At 37.3% G+C, this 18,273-nt stretch overlaps 1 protein-coding gene across 6 annotated transcripts in view; it reads left to right on the plus strand.

Moving 5' to 3' along the window:
• The window catches only part of Foxp2 (forkhead box P2), a 328,925-nt gene extending 328,192 nt beyond the window's left edge, over positions 1-733 (plus strand). For 5 of the 6 annotated variants that reach the window (XM_051175704.1, XM_051175702.1, XM_051175705.1 and 2 more), the window contains exon 18: positions 367-733. In XM_051175704.1, coding sequence (XP_051031661.1) covers positions 367-511 — 145 coding nt within the window. In that variant the 3' untranslated portion in view covers positions 512-733. The remainder of the gene's footprint in view (positions 1-366) is intronic. The other variant, XM_051175706.1, reaches the window with a different exon arrangement.
• The last annotated feature ends 17,540 nt before the right edge of the window (positions 734-18,273 follow it).

Consider the following 18,273-nt stretch of genomic DNA (forward strand, 5'->3'; position numbering starts at 1 on the left):
CAGAATCTGAAACACTGAGGAATGACATTGTTAGTAAAAACTGAATGGTGAAAATACATTTCAGCTTGCCTGTTATCTGCTTAATATTCCTTTTAGCTTGTTCTGTTTAGAACAAATACTAACAAAACATTTCATTTGAAACAACAACACCACACAGCATGTGGGAGTCCATGCACACATTCTGCTGAAGCCTTGACCCATGGTTCCCTGATCAAGTTTATAACCAGCCTCTGCTCCCTGTCAGATGCAGTTTGAGGAAACAGAGGGTGGTCTTCCCTTTTCTTTGAGTTGACCTCTTTATCACAGTTGCTCAACTTTTGCTTACCAGTCATTTAGTAAAACTTTGCGCATCCACATGTTTTTCAGACATTCGATACATGTCAAGGAAGAACCTGTGATTGCAGAGGATGAAGACTGTCCAATGTCCTTAGTGACAACAGCCAATCACAGTCCGGAGTTAGAAGATGACAGAGAGATTGAGGAAGAGCCTTTGTCTGAAGATCTGGAATGAGAATGAACTTGTGACACCTCAGTGTGAAGGGACATATCACTGACCTTCATAACCACTCCACAACCATGAATATTTGACAAATTTTTACTGTGACTATTTATTAAGCATGGATAAAGGAGACAGCCCTAAAGGAACTTAATAAGCCAGCCCTTTGGGATTCAGAATCAACAGGCAAATTGCTTGTTTTCTTCTCTCTCTGTCTTTATTGTTTATTTCTTTATTTTACTTTATTTTACTCTTCTTTTCTTTCTTTTTTCTTTTTTTAGGAAAAAAAAGCAAAAACTGATTTTCTTGGGAAAAAAAGAACTGTTCTTTCCATAATGGCTCTGCCCATTTAAAAAATGTGGCTCTTAAGGGTTCATGAAATGACTGAATATGAGGATACATGTCCTATAGAAAGCAACTGCGCCTCATATACTGCCAAAAATAGTGTTAGTTTCATTAATGTGAATTTTCCAGCATTCAGTAGTTGTAATGTTAGAAACAATTGCTGGTCAAGTTCAACTTGTTGCTATTGTTTTTAATTTGCACAGGAGTAGTATCAGAAATTAGTGTCACTGCTTGTATCTAGCTCAATTTTAAACAACGGAACATTAGTTTTTTTTTTTTTTTATGTTGGTGCCACCAACTGTAAATGACATAAGTTAGTTATTACAAAACACAGTATTTAGACTGTTGCAACCATCTAAAACCTTAGGCTTCCAGTCTGTGCTGTTAGTGTTAAGATGTAAAGTGCAATCCTAAGCTAACATTATCTGTGCAAGCACCATAGAAACATTTGCATATCTGCATAGATCTTACAACTGTACTCTTTACCTCCTTGTGATAAAGCTTTGTCTACCTGCAAACACAGTCAAAGGCTACAGCTGCAAACCAAAGCCAACTCTAACCATGGCCAAGAGCTCAAGGACAGAAGCAGCCACATGCTTTGGTCAGCCTTCTGTAACTTCAATTAGTACAAAGGAACCTTTTCCAGGAACTACCTGCTGTTTTCTGATGACCTCTGGGATCTTTTCATTTAGCCCTAAACCAAGAAATAAATATGACAAAACCACAACTAAAAGAGTTCATTCAGTCACAGAGTAATCTTCTGAGGCCAAAAGTCCATCTAAATGCAATGAAGATTTGCTTTCAATAAAGACAGAGGTGAGGACAAAATCTGCAGTGGAAGTTATGACATTCTAGAAAGCAAGAAATGTGGATCACTGACCAAAACAATTATGTACTTGATGCAAATGCAGATTGCGTATTGTTATATATATATAGTACATTGTGTTTTTGTTTTCTCCATCCAGTCAGTTCTTTTTGGTGGTGAGTACATGTTGTTAGAAGTACATGTCTTGTATGGTCTTAATCTCTGTTGTGTACTATTTTTTTTATAGTCTTAAGTTATAATGAAAAAAAACAAAAACAAAAAAGTAGGAACCAAACATAAAAGGTCTAGTAAAGCCAAAAATTAATTTCCTATTGATTTTAAAGTGATCTAGCTGAGTTTTTACACTGAAAGCAAAGATTATAGCAAGTGTAGCCCATGGTATTTATTTTCAGTCAAACCAAAGTTACATATAATTCTGCCTCTTCTTATACGGGATATAAACACTAACACACTCCCTTCAAAGACTTGTGCAGGCAAAATTGTTGGAATGCTGATTTTCTCGACAACTCTAAACCCCAAAACTATGATAATACATTATGGTGTAGTTGAAGATAGCATAGTCAGATGTTTGCTTAAAACCTAGAGACTTTACGTGTTGCTTTTCATGTGCTGTGCCAAGTCTTGATAATACTTTTTCCCCCAACCAAGGGACCTCATAACCTGATTATGGTTATTGCTTTACAAACAGTTTTGACAGAAGGTGGCTGCTAGAGCTTAATATATGTCCCGGTTCCATGTGATGGAGCTGGTTCTTGCAAACTAAGCTCAACATTTATCCTTTGCTGGAGTCAGCAAATAGAGTTAGAGAGATACCCAGTCATCTATCACACCAAATAAAAAGACATAACGGCTTTCAAAAGGGTTTTCCCACTTACCCAAAAGGCTTTCTGAAAGCTTCTACCTCTGCAAAAAAGAAAAAAAAAAGAAAAAAAAAAAAAGAAAAAAAGAAAAAAAAGGATAAAAAAAGAGAAAAAAGTTAGAACAATTATGGCAGATTGCATGAAACATGAGAACGTCACAGTAACTGCTACTTTTCATTATGTTTGTCTTTGGGTCATGATCAACGAACCGGAAGTTATTGACATGGTATCAAAGGGGAGATTGGTATTCTGAAGGATGGTTCTCTGATGTCTAGGATACTGCTGTAAGGCTATCTGAAAGGGCCACGAGTCTTTCGGTGCATGTTCAAAAAGCTTTGATGGACTGGAAGTAACTTGGAGAGTTGTACCATCAGGAAGGTGGCCTAAGACTACAATGCTAAAGTATGCATACCTCAGTTTCAAAACTTTTGAAAGGAAGTCTCAGCCACAGAATGCATATACCTGTAGAGTTTTGCATGGGTTTTATATGAATACAATTTTAAAAAAATAGCTGCTTGCACATTATACCAGAAAAACCTCCAAAACTGCAATTGCTTTGAAAATAGATTTTAGGTTTTTTGGAGTTTTCTGAAATGCTTGGTCTGTATTTTGATAATTGTGCATATTATGTAAAAATGTTGGTGGACCCATAAATGACCAGACTTTTTCTAAGAAAAACGTTGCTTTAATGCATTTCATGGATTTTTACTCTTCTATCATTGCTTGCTAGTAATAGCAAAACCTGCTTTTCTGCATCTGCTTTGCGTAGCTATTGTAAGGCTTTGAACTAATGTATGTATTTATTGCTTGAACTTCTGTGCATACCTTATAAAGCATAATGTCTGACAATTTAAATGGCTCATGTATTCTTGCTTCTACCATAAGCTGATTATGGGGACTATGATCTTTTGTATACAACAAATTTTAACTGTAGCACAAACATCTGTTTATGTATTGGTGGGATATTACCTGTTTTATTTATCTTCTTTGAGGTAAACTAATTTTTGATACTTTTCATTACTGTGTACTATGTTCATACTTTGAATTCTCTGACGTTAGAAGTCATGGTTGAGAATTGTAACAGCTGTTATTTGTTCTGTATTCATGGCTTTCACTGCTGAATAAAATAAAGGACCAAACCTAGGATTTGAAAGAAAACTGTCTACCTCTAACACCAGGGAGTTATCAGATTCTATTTTACATAGTTTTAGTCTACAAAGACACAACTGATTAAACCTAGTGGGCTTACGGCTTACACTCTATGTGGTTGGATTCATGGCACCATTGTATTGTTTGAAAATCAATTAAAAGTTTATGTGACTGTAAAGTATTTGGTAGAATTACCACTAACTGGGTTTTCTTTAGATAAGTCAGATAAAGGGAAATGGCATCAGCATTCTGTGTCTTCGGTGGCTAACTTCATAAGAATGCACTTCTGTGTGATTATGGAATCGAAGAACAGTCAGCTAAGAATAGAGCTACAGAAGTACACTTAAAATAAATGCTCCAGGACTTTAATGTCCCTGGGCAAATTCAGTTGCAAAATCCAATAGACTATTTTGTAAACTTTTCAAATTGGGCATATACATTTTTTGAGAAATTGGAAGGCCTCTTATTAACTCGTGTCAATATTAACACACACCTGGACAGTATATCTTCTTTGACACATTAGCTATTGTAAGTAACAAGGGTTACTTGTTACTTCGTTCATACAGATTGCAGTGAAAGAGGCTTTTCTCTCTCCATTCAAGAACACTTGACATATCTGACTTAGAGGAAAAGAAGGTTGTACATTTTCCTATAGAATTAATGTGTGAACAGTGTGTCACTACTGCTGGATGTAAAAATGTATATGAAACCATTTCATTCAGTTGGTTACATTTTCTGAAGTATAAATAAAAAATCAATTCTTTTTGACCCATTTATAACCACTAGGATTTTATTCTTTCGGAGAGACCATTCTTCCATACTAGGGACAAGCCATAAACTTGTGTGCCCATGTCCTGCAATTTGTTTTTAAAAAGAAATGAATTACTAAGAAATTGGTGGTATTAAAGCAAATCAAACTCAAATTTAGTCAGTAAAGATTTCAGCTGCTTGTCAGATGCATCCCAATAACCATACTTGGGTTCAAATTTGCTCCATGGTAGCCTTGTTTGTTTCCCTTTTTTACTCAAATAGACCTTGGCATTGTAAAAGTCAGACCTTAAAACATGACGATATTAATACCCTTGATTTTTTTTGACGATGTTTCACTTTTGTTTGACATCCCTCCACCCACATATTAGTTATATTCATCACATACAACCATTATCTAGGGAATGCACAGATATACTAGACACAAGTTTTGAGTAGATTTATAGGATGTTGGGAGTAAATTGTAGACATTTTTAGAGGCATAACCCAACAAGCAACATATGATATCTTTGTTACTTCCCAGCAACAAAATGATTGTAGATGGAAAATAAATGTGTTGGGTATATTTTTATTTTATGCATAATATAATGCTGTCTGTCATCCCAGTGAAAGCATAAACTTGACTAAAATTCTGTTCACAGGATACAGAATTGTTTTAGAAGAAACGTGAATGTGAGATAAATTTTCTTGAATTTTAAAATTCCTTTTTTTTTCTTATTTATTAGTTGGAAGTAAATGAATATTAAGTTTCCCTGTCTAGTGTATTTTGTTAACTGGCAAATGATAACATAATAAGAATGAAGTTCTGGGACCATGGAAATTTTAGTACATGGAAAATAACTTAGAGATTAAAACTAACAGCATAAGAAAGAAGCAAGACTGATTTGTCAAACACTTCTGTATTTAGCTCTATATACAAGATTATGCCATCCTTTAGTTAAACGCTGCAGAAATATATTTTGTGTGGTGAGAAGAAGATCAAATGCTTTTAAAATGTTGGTCACAAGTTACTTTCAAATTTTCAAAAGTTAAAAATAATATAGAATATAACTAAACAAACTCCAATTCCAATGGCAAGTCACATGCAGTTTCTGGAACTGAAATAATAATGGAACAGCCTTTATTGTGCTATATTAACACATTGCATATGTTGCAGAAAATCATATTTAGACAAATTCTAACATTGGAATGCTAATGAAAAAAATTCAGCTGTATCTTCTTCACATCATTATTCAGTTTTTAAACTTCAAAGAAAGCTCTTTAAAAGTGTACAAAGTGACTTCAAAAGAATATGTAACCTGGGAAAGTCAAGGATGGCTTCACTGGAGATCTGTCGCAGTCCTTGCTCTAGTCGCCTTCAGTCCAGACTAAAATGAAACATATGGCACTGAGGAGATGGACAAACAGTAGAAATCAAGGGCAACTTTGGTAGTTTATCTTATGTGATGTCTTCAACTTATACTAAGTCAATATATATATATGCCCACACATACTAAAGAAAACAAAGCAGGAATTTTAGTCAAGGTATATATTTTATTTGAAACTTTTTTGAACATTCACTCAAGTCTTTGAAATAACTATTTCCCTCTCCTCTGTTTTTAAAACTTTATTTTACATGGGTATGTTTGCCTAGACGTCTGTGAACTATCAAGTACATCTCTAGTAGCCTCCGATGCCAAAAGAGGGTCAGATGTCCTAGAACTGGAGTCACAGATAATCGTGAGTCACTGTGTGGGTGCTAGGAACTGACCCAGGTCCTCTTAGAAAGTACCCAGTGCTCTTTAACCACTGAGCCATTTCTGCAGCCTTTAATATGTTGATTAAAAGTGAAATGAATCTTATCTCCCAAATTCATGGGTCATTAGTTTCCATTGTTACTATTTTAAAAAATACTAAAATGTTTGCACAAGGAACATAATCAATTTTTAGATCTTTATGTCACCATTGCAACACTGAAGACATCACTATCCCTTTGTACCTGGAGTAGCTACATTCCCTGCTCAGACATTTGTAGATGTCCCCATGTTAACTATACAATTGCTATTCCTCCATGGAAATTGAGCAATATACACTTTTCCACAATAACGCACAGGGATACTAGCAAAAGACAAAGGTTCTTTGCTATCACTTTCCTCTTTCTTGTGACAACAGTGGCCACCTAACATCCTGAGGCATGTGACACTAGGAAGAATACCTGATCTGGCCTCCCTAAATAACTCTCTTACAAATATATTCAAATACTCTGCAAAAGGCACGGCATTCTTAAAAGTATTAGTCCTTTTGACCAAATGTACTGGAGGGAAAAAAATTCTCAGAATGAAATCATGTAAAAACATTTCTCATGGTATAAAGTTATTGGGATAATATATTTCCATACTTTCTTAAGATAAAAATTGAAAGTATTCAAAAAAATGAAGCCACATCAAAATTTGAATGTGCACTGAATGGAGAATCTTGAAACTCAACTACATACCAACATGTAAATATTTCATTTAGTTCTTTCTATTCAATGACTGCACTTTGGTAAGGGAATTCATAAGAAAACAATTCAACAGAGAATTAATAGAAAGAAGTGAAGTCTGTTTGCAGGAAGCATGGGACACAGCTTCCTTGTGAGAATTTCAAAAGCACACTGACAATGACATGCTTTCACGTATACTCCTGGGGTTTTGATAATAGTAATCACCTCAAAGTTAACTGATAAATATTAGACAATTTAATAAAATCATTTCTCAGATCAAATTCTTTTTGCCGCATAACTGTGCTGAGCTACATAAACTTTATAAAACATCTGACAAGTTTGACTGTCATGTAACTCAGACACCTAGCTCTCCACTGCAGTCCCTTTGCTTTCCCTGTTGAAGGTTTATTTCATATTCATTCAAGTGTTTTAGTAGTTGTTTTTGCTATATGACAATATGATTTCACCTTCCATTAACCCCCCCCCGTTTTAGGAATATTCTCATATCAATTTCCATTATAAAATGGAATTATCTCACTAATATTATTCTCTGCAGAAATAAACACACATTGGATAATTGTGTATCAGTAGTTATCATTTTCCTAAAGTAGTATTGATTAAATAACCTTAACTGTCCTAATTTTCTAAGGGGGATCACAATTGATACTATGGATTAATAATGTTTGCTTCTTAGAACAATTATTGGGTGACTTGAAAAGCACAAATTTAAGTGACAGTCCTATTAAGATCATACTTTCAAACAGGCTTCAAGCACCTTGGAAGAAATTAAATGAGAAATGTCCAAGAAATGTAAATCTAGTTGGGCAGGAGAGTATATCATATGTCAAATTATGGCTTGAAGAGTTCATTTTTCTCTGATGCAAGTCTCATAAGTAATTACACTGCATCTAAGTAGGGAGCTTAGTAGTCAATAACTTTTTGTTTAATGATTATTTCCAGGTAAATTTTAAGGCTGATTCTCACTGTGTATCTCTGGTTGGGCTACAACTTAATATATAGACCAAACTCACAGATATCCACCTTCTTCTTCCTTCTGAGTGATGGAATTAAAGCATATGTCACCAAATTCCACCTTTAACTGACTTTTTGGCTTTCAGGAAAGCTTTAACAGTGCTGAATAATTTGATGTTGTTCTGACTAAGATATAAGACATCCCCTAACCACCAAAGTATGAGAAATTCCCAATACAATCTAGCAGGGGGAAGACTTTAAAGGGCAGATAACCAACAAGGCTGGTTTTGGTTCCAAGCAAACCAAAGAAACATGGTGAGTGAGACACTGTATCAATAGCACAACAACAGGAACATCAAGTAAAGAGACATAAGATTGAATGTGGGACTTAGGCCTGACCAAGAAAATGGCTTTTCATGTCATTTGCACCTCAATTCACAGTGATTGCCTAGAAATGCTCAATGAAGATGTACTAGGTTCTGAGGCTAGAGTCTTGATCTTTACAAGATGATAATATGTAGATAAGCCAGGGAATCTGAGGTGAAGCCTATGATTCATGTTTGATTTGTAATGATATGAGAGAAATAGTTACACTATGGATCCAAACTTGACGACTATCAGTAAATAAGGAGAATTATGAGTGGGAACTAATTTTGTATTGAGGTATTTGGCATTAAAGCAAAATAAATGGAGAGTATAATTGATAAATGCATTACATTTTAATGAATTTTTACTAGACATAAAACCTCAATGAGCATGGTAAGCGACCAGGAAGTACCACCACTCATTACATCTTTTGAAAGTTGGTATCCTTATTCAGGGGTGCATAGAAAGCTCTTTTAGGGATGGCTAGGGTTTCCTGCTTTGCATTACAGGAAAGATTCTTTATTATCTCATTTGTAATCATTGATTTATGTTTGTTCTAAAGACAAACATTTTTGAGAAAACCTGTCTCTGAAAATTACTGATACAAAATATTCCAAACAACTTTTCCAGCATTACATATTAAGTCCCTGGGATAGAACCTCTGATATCCTCTAGCTGGAATATGGCCATGCTTTCCTATGCTATTGGATGAACCCTCTCTCCTTTGGATGGGGTGGGAAATGATACCTGTCTCTTAGCAGTAACCTCCAGATACAATCTTATTTATGCATAAACAGAAGTCCAGATCTAATAGCTCTTACTTTTCTGAGAGACTTTATGACTGGTAGTTGTCTATGACAGTCTCTGGTTATCAAAAGTCTCCTTATATTCTGCCTGTGCTGTCTGATAGTTCTTAATCAACTTTCTGATGCTTCTCACTCAACTATCTGATGCTTCTGACTCAACTGGCTGATGCTTCTCACACAACTGGCTGATGCTTCTCATTCAACTGTGTGCAAGTTCCCACTATGTGTAGTCATTGTGTAGTCATTCCTCAACCACCACTTCATTCTCTTGGAAGTGACTGCCACCATGTAGCTACCTGTCTTGAAAAGATTAGGCCCTGTCTCCTCTGAAATTATTTTAGCTAGGCGTTGGTGGCACATGTCTTTAATCCCAGCACTCAGAAGGAAGAGGCAAGTCGATCTCTGTGAGTTCAGGACCAGCTTGGTCTACAAGAGCTAGTTCCAGGACAGCCCCCAAAGCCACAGAGACCTTGTCTGGAAAAATCAAAACTAAATTTTAATTGGGAGAGAGAGAAAGCAACTGAACATTTCATGGCTCACATGGAGATCAGAGAACAACTTCTAAGGGTCAGGTTTCTCTTTCCATAATGGAAGCTCCATTGAATGAACTTGGGTCATCAGAGTTAGTATAAAGCACCTTTACTCTCTAAGTCATCTTACTAGTACTAAAATTTATTGTGGCGTAAAGTTACAAAATATACTTGAAACTAAGCACATCTCACACAGTTGTGTCTGTAGCCCAACCTGATCTGACAATCCTTCAGTGAGCTCCCTTTTGGGGGTAATTCTAGGTTGGTCAAGTTGATAAAACAAGGTGACCAGAGTTCAGATTCCTACCAACAGAAAAAAAAAATGTATACTATGAGGCAAGTTACCTAAAACTCTAGCCACGAAGGCAGAAACACGAGTTTCCAGTTTCCAGAAGCCAGCTAGCTAGCAAGACTAACACTGTCTCCAAGCTTTGAGTTTGATTTAGGGGTCCTGCCTTAACCAAAAAAAAAAAAAAAAAAAAAAAAGGTAGTAGCCAATAGAGGATGATTTCCAATGTCAACCTTGAACCTTCACATGTACAAGTGCATATGTACAGGAGCATACACAAATATAAGCATGCATTTATATACACATACCTATGTCCAAAATGTGAGGGAAGGAAGTCCAAGTATTGATGCAAATCAATGTGTTAGGGCAACTTAGAGGAAATTCCAGTCCTATCAAGTATAGGACTGCCCTCTTGTTGATTTTCAGAAATAGACACTCTATGGGTAAAAGAGACGTTAAACTGACTCTCTGGAGACTTAGTTTCCAACCTTAGATTTCCTGAGTCAGTGACATTGCCTCAAAAAGATTATTTTACCCCCATGTAACAGAATGCTCCATATATACCAAGAAAAAAGAGTATTTTAGTAGATGTCCTGGAAGGTCATTTTCAGCTTTGAGATCATTTGATTCACTCAAATCCAAATTCAATGACTAAATTTAGTAATCATGATCTAAGAAATTGTTTTTCTAAAGGTAAAATAAAGTAAATGTGTGCAGTTTTTGAGTGCTGATCAATACCCAACTACAATAAATCATGAGTTATTTGTTCTGATTGAGAGAAGCTGGCTTGAAATGAGAGGACTGGAGGATTCAGAAATCTTGATCTTCAAGCTGCTTCACCACTAATTGGCCACACCACACCTAATAGCTTTGGATCACAGAAGCTGCCTGTCTTTGTGTACCCAAATTGCTTTGAGACAGAAAAGACTTTACCTAGTGGGAAAGAAAATGAGATCTGCTCCCAGTAGATTCTGACTTGGTCTGCAGAGGCCTGGGGTTATAGCTGGAGTTCTTTGTGTTGTTTTGTTTTGTTTGTTTGTTTGTTTGTTTTTGTTTTGTTTTGTTTTTGTTATTTCTTATTTTGTGATTATAATGACATCATTTCCCCCTTTCCTTTCCTTTCTCCAGGCAATTCCCAATTACTCCTCTTGCTCTCTTTTAAATCCCTACCTCTTTTGCTGTTAATTACATACATGTGCATGTGTATATAAATATATTCATAAACATACCCTGTTCAGTCTATATAATGTTACTTGTTATAAGTTTTCAGGGCTGAACACTTGGTCTTTAATAACCAGTTGTGGGTGATGTCCTTCTATAAGCTGTGAATATGTGTTTCTCGTATTGGTTGATGAATAAATGCTGATTGGCCACTAGCCAGGCAGGAAGTGTAAGCAGGGCTACCAGACTAGGAGAATACTGGGAAGAGGAAGGCAGAAAGGAACTGCCAGAGAAATGCCATGAAAACTTTGGAGGAGTAACAGACTGGAGCACAACCAGTAAGCCATAGCTTTGTGGATATGTGTAGTTTATTAGAAATGGGTTAATAATTAAATGAGAGTTAGCCAATAAGAAGCCTGAGCCATTAACCAAACAGTTTATATTTAATACAAGCCTCTGTGTGTTTATTTGGGACTAAACAGCTGTGGAAGTGAGAGGAACAGAAACTCTGTCTACACAATTAGTGTGCTCTTTCCAGAGGAAGATCCTAACTTATCTTTTTATTTTTTTTTTTGGAGGATGTCCTTCTTTTTTTTTTATTATTTTATTTTATATAACAAAGTCCAATTAAATGAAAACAAACATTTATACACAATATTTGGGAATTTGGACGTCGTTCTTTCCAAACTACTTCCTGCTGGTAAGGGGCGCTGTCTTGGGGGGATTCGAAGAAGATTCAGATATCCTGGCTGTAGTCTGTAGGGCTGTTTTGTCCAGCTGTTTTGAATGTAGGATCAGCTTGTACTCTGTTTCAGGCGGTCTGGCGTGATCAAACCACATTAGTCTGGAAGGAATCCACATCTTTTCATTTTCTGTGGAAACAAAAATAGAAATCCTTTTCCCCAGTAACTTGTCCTTCAACTTAAATTTTGGAGTCAAAGCATTTTTTTAATTTAATTTATTATTTTACATGTCGATCCCAGTTCCCTCTCCCTCCCTCCCCCCAGCCCCTCCCTCCCTCCTTCCCTCCCTTTTACCCTCTCTGCCCTCTCACATGCACTCTAAACACCCTCCCCTCCCATCCCCCCACCCCAATTCCATATGTAGGGGAATGCCATCCAGTTGGGGTCATGTAGATATGACAGGTCCTGTGAAGTAGGGACTAGGGCTTTTCTCCTGTCTCTAGATTAAGGCAGTTATCCCTCCATGGGGGATATGTTTGCAAAGTCCTTTTGTGCACCAGGGATATATCCTGGCTCCACTGTCTGGGGTCTCTTAGACTGCTCAGTTCTTCTGGCTGAGACCCATATTCAGGGGGGCCTGAGTCAGTCCCATGCTGTCTTCCCAGCTATGAGTCTAGTGGCTGTTAGCTCCTCCTTGTTCAGGTAAGCTGTCTCTATGTGCTTGTGCCGCGCGGTCTTGTCCTCTCCATCTGCTTCTGGGTTCTAGTTCGACTCAGTGTTTATGTATGGGTGTTTGCTCCTATTTTCAACAGGCATTAGTTGAGGGCTCCATGAAGAAGTTAGTTGTTGATCTCACTCTCCGGGAAGGGCATTTATGATAGCCTTTCCATGGAAGCTGAGATTGTTAGTTGGGAGCAGTCTTGTAGTTCTCTCGACCTTTCTTTGTGTTCAATTTTATCTTCAAACCAATATTGGCTCCCTCTTTTATGTTCTGTCTCTTTCAATATCAGCAGGTCATTCACTTTTTCCACTATTTTAATGCCTTTCCTTTTCCATTCTCCATGGTTTTATCTTATTTAACATCTGCAATTTCTCTGTTGGATGTTAACTGAAAAGAAGGTTGTAGTTTACTAATTGGCTAAGAAGAACACACATAGAAAGAAAAAGGACACACATGGAAGTCAGGTTGAATATAATGTATTGCCTTATGTAATGGACATAGTCCATTGAACTCACTTTGGAATTACCTTTTCAAATCTATCTTTAGGCCTCCACATTTTCAAAATTCCAAGAGGAAGGCCATGATCATAGAGTAACTTTCTTTCACTTTGGAATTGTGGCCAAAACAACCCTGATTCAGTTGTAGGCAGTATGGGTTCCTCCAATTGAGAAACCCCAAGGAAAACTGAGAAGAACTCTGGAGACTATAATTGATACATAAATGTTTGTCTTTCTCCCATATGGATAATACATGATGTGTCCTGTACATTAAATTTACAATGATTTCTCAGTATCAGGTAATAATTTAAGACCACCGCTTTGTAACCCCACTCCAAAAACAGCCAAATAGCTTGGGAAATAAAGTAAGCAGGAGTCTTTCCCCAAAGGTGATTTAAAAAACAGAATATTTACCTAAATCTGCTACACACAGTTTGGAAAACAGTGCAATGGAAAGGAAGAACAGTGTTAGAGGAATTAATAAAAGCAAAGACGGGTGATTGGAAGAGAGAGGAAGAAATGCACAAGCTTCTTTGTCCCAGAGGGAATGAGGCCAGTAGAACAGCATCTTTGATCAGCATCATGTCCATTCGGCCCCTTCAGTCTTGCCTAACAAAGCCTACCGTAGGTGTTCACTATGCAATAAATATCTATGCTCACTTTAAATTCACATTAAAAATCCTAGGGCCAGTGAGGCGGATCAGCAGGTTTAAGATACCTGTTACAGAGATGAAATCCTGTGTGTACTTCCTGTAGTACACATGGTGGAAGAAAATCCTCAACTCTCCAACATTGATATTAACTCAAACACACACACACACACACACACACACACACACACACACACAACAAATAAACAAAAACCCCACCCCAGTTCTTACCTCAAAGAGAATAAAAGGTAGTTTATTCTGGAGGGAGTGACCGTGGCCTGTGATACGCGGAGCTATGTTACCCCCAGGTGCTATACTCACACATGGAAGCAGTCGTGTATTTTTATAGCAACAGAACAAAGAAAGTCACGAATCAAGGACATTTTAAAATGCATTTGGTGGAAACATCAGAGGCAGTCATGGTTACAAAACATAAATGTATTTATTTGTTTTGCCTCCAAACTGCGGTGTCCCTTCCCTCCTCTCCTCCCACTTCCTTCCCACCCCCAGTTCACCCATGACTGAATCCCGCCCATCCACTCCTTTTCTCTTTCTGTTCAGAAAGGGGGCAGGCTTCCCATGGGTATCAACAAGGAATGGCATATCAAGTTATGGTAGGATTAAGCTCTCCCTCTCCCCCTTATATTAAGACTGGGCAAGGCAACTCAGTATGGAGACTGGGTTCCCAGAAGTCAGCAAAGCATTGGGGGCTCTGCTCCCACTGCTATTAGTTCCACAAGCTATACAACTGTCACATATATGTAGAGGACAAGGGCAGTCCCGTGCAGGTTCCCTAGCTGTCGGTCCAGACTCGGTGGGCTTCTAGGAGCCCAAATTACTAGTTCCTGTGGTTTCCCTGTGGTGACATTGGGACCCTTGGCTCATATAATACTTACCCCCTCTCTTCAACAGCATTTCAAGCTTGGCCAGTGCTTGGCTATGAGTCTCTGAATCTGTTTCCATCAGTTACTGAATGAAAGCTCTCTCATGACAATTGGGCTAGTCCCTAATCTGATCACAGAAAATCTGATCTCTAGCACCAGGTTTGTACCTGATCCCAAAATGTCCCCCATATCACTTTGCAAACATATCCCCCATGGAGGGATAACTGCCTTAATCTAGAGACACGAGAGAAGCCCTAGTCCCTACTTCACATGACCTGTCAGATCTACATGACCCAACTGGATGGCATTCCCCTACATATGGAATTGTGGTGGGGGGATGGGAAGGGAGGGTGTTTAGAGTGCATGTGAGAGGGCAGAGAGGGTAAAAGGGAGGGAAGGAGGGAGAGAGGGCTGGAGGGGAGGGAGGGAGGGAGAGGGAACTGGGATCGACATGTAAAATAATAAATAAAAAAAAAAAAATGCTTTGACTCCCAAATTTAACTTGAAGAACAAGTTACTGGGGAAAAGGTTTTCTATTTTTGTTTCCACAGAAAATGAAAAGATGTGGATTCCTTCCAGACTAATGTGGTTTGATCATGCCAGACCACCTGAAACAGAGTACAAGCTGATCCTACATTCAAAACAGCTGGACAAAATAGCCCTACAGACTACAGCTAGGATATCTGAATCTTCTTCAAATCCCCCAAGACAGAGCCCCTTACCAGCAGGAAGTAGTTTGGAAAGAACGACGCCCAAATTCCCAAATATTGTGTATAAATGTTTGTTTTCATTTAATTGGACTTTGTTATATAAAATTAAATAAAAAAATTATAAATAAAAAAATAAAATAAAATAAAAAAATGTCCCCCATATCAAGATATAGCTTTCAATAATAGCTCCCTCCATCCACCCCCAACCCAATACCTCATGTTTGCATCCACAGCTACCCCTAGTCTACCCAGATCTCTTCTATTTCCCATCCCAGGGAAATCCATGCATTTGATGTAGGGAATCTCATATGGCTCACATGCTAATGATGTTCTTTGCCCTTACATTGGCAGAGAATAGTCTTTTGAGAAATTTAAGTATTCCAATGCTTTTTAACTGTTTATCGGGATCTTAATTCTGTTAAGAGTTTATTAAGGAATTCCCTTAGGGGCCTAAAGGTAGCTCAAAAGAAATTTTAATTATGCTGTGGGATAAGGAACATCCCAAACACTCCTTTGTCATTGAATATTTTTAATGAGTCATTCAGCTTCTTTCCAGGAATTTTTGTTCATATTGTCCTCATGAACTCAACACCCAAATACATATATCTGGGCTAATATGTAAACAGCAAAAGCTTTACCCTCACTGCTAAGGTTTACAAATGAATGCATTCAATGAGTATGAATTTTGTCTTTTTGTATAATTCTCAGGGTGGTCATTTGGCATCATGAGTAAAAAGAACCCACATATTTTCATCTTTTACAAATCTCAGCTACAAAATTTGCATTTTCTATATGCACAGCAACTGTTTTAATGATGAATGAGAACTTTTTTTGTATTCTGAGACACTGGAGACAAACTTGAGCATCATCTTATTGGAAGCTCATAGCTATTACATGCTATGTGAAATATCTTTTATCAGATATGAGAAATGAAAGCTGGCAAGATTACATTGACATTGATGAAGGCACAACATGGCACAGAGCAGGAATTGAAGTACACTTCCTACAGTTTATGCAGGAGCTATCAGCTTGGTTTTGCATAGGGAAACAGGACAAATTCACATTGAGAGATATAAGTATAAAGCACAGAGGTTACCAAGAATACAGGGATGTTACAAGCAATAAATAGCCTTAGGCTGAAATTACAAGTACATGTTTTGAGAGGTACCAAGACTTTCAATTTGTTTAAGGTCTGCTTTATTTCCAAATGAATGCATAAAAGCATGACTGTTGACTTTAGTTCTCTGTTAATCACTGCAAACATGCTATATTATAGAGAGGCTCTAAACACCTTAGTGTAGGCTTACATGCCCAGCTATTGGAAAACAACATATTCAGCCTTCAGTTGGTGTTTCTTAGAACCATTGGCAACTTAGATATCCAGCAAGTATTAGATAAAGGTATCCTTAAGAGACATTTCTTAAAATCAAGAATTACATGCATTACCCACTCACGAGTACCTGGCTAACAGCATTATATCAAATACAGAGCCTCGGTGTGTTAATTAGGGCAGGAGCGGCAGCGGGATAAGACCGGCAGCTGGAGGAAAAACCTATTCATTACAAATGGTGCCCACGTGGCTAATAAGAACTTCCACTTAAAATTTAACAAAAGCTTAAAAAAGGGTTTTAGAAACAAAAGAACAGAGACAAACAAGGCTTCTTGGTAGCAGCATTTTTCTCGGTTAGGTTCTGTTTTGCTAAAGACAAACAGAGATTTGCCCACGGCTCCTTTAAGGAAAATTTCCTGACTCAGCATAAGTGGCAAAAAACCGCAGGACTTTAAAAAAGCACTGCTAACAATTTATTGGTGTGTATCAGAGCTGGCAATGGCAGTGACCACATCTCCAAGCCGGCAACCTGCTGCTTGCTGCGCGCAGACCAAGGCAGTGGGCATAGCTTTCAGTGCTGGCAGTAAAATAGCCACCGCCATCTTTGATAAACCACGACAGAAACAACTATGACTTCCATTTTAGCAATGTTGTTGTTTAACAGATAAAGACTCATGGCCAGACAAGATAAGTAAAGACAGGTTTACATTAAGAAAAAACACTAAAGGTTTACATTGTGTTCTAAAATATATGTAGGCTTGGGAGAGAAAAGAAATAAAATGGTTTTAAAAAGACAGGAGCTGGGTGTGGTGGCACATGCCTTTAATCCCAGCATTTGAGAGACAGTGGCAAGCAGATCTTGTGATTTCAAAGTAAACCTGGTATGCAGAGTAAATTCCAGGACAGATAAGAGTTACAAGGAAAAATCCTGTCTCAAAAAATAGAAAAGAAACAGAATAATAAAAAATCCACAGATGGAGAGAACTTGCATACTGTAAGGTATTGTCTTTGTATTGTTTGACTGCTGAGGAAACAACAACTGTTAAAACAAATGCTGCTGAATTAATTCAATTTATATATTTTAAAAATGCTTTGACTCCAAAATTTAAGTCTAAGGACAATTTACTGGGGAAAAGGATTTCTATTTTTGTTTCCACAGAAAATAAAAATCTGTGGATTCCTTCCAGACTAATGTGGTTTGATCAAGCCAGACCCCCTGAAACAGAGTGGCTGGTGATCCAACGTTGAAAACAGCTGGACAAAGCAGCCTTGCAGACTACAGCCAGAATTTCTACATCTTCTTAGAATGCCCCTTGACTGCGCGCGCCCCCTATCAGCAGGAAGTAGTTTGGAAAGAACAACGCCCAAATTCCCAAATATTGTTTATAAATGTTTGTTTTCATTTAAGTGGGCTTGGTTATAAATGATTAATGACCACAACCAATATCTTTTTAAAGTAAAAAGGGAATTATGGTATAAATATGAATACTTTGTTTTGGAATGGATTTTCATTTATTGATACAAGTTAAGGTCAATTTTGTGATGTGTATATTCTCCTTTTGTTCAGGTATTGTGTTTATATAGCTCATTTAAAAATGTAATGTATAATTTAGTACAGATTTTAGATAGTTATCTGTAATAGTAAAAACTTATAGCTAGGAGAGTTAAGTTTTCTAGATATATAGAGATGTATTTGAGATGGATAGGAATTCTTCAAACTTTTCAAAGACCTCCAGTATATGGCATTTAAAATGGTTTAGGGTTTTTCT

Source organism: Phodopus roborovskii, unplaced genomic scaffold (genome assembly GCF_943737965.1).
Source record: "Phodopus roborovskii unplaced genomic scaffold, PHOROB, whole genome shotgun sequence".
NCBI lineage: Eukaryota > Metazoa > Chordata > Mammalia > Rodentia > Cricetidae > Phodopus > Phodopus roborovskii.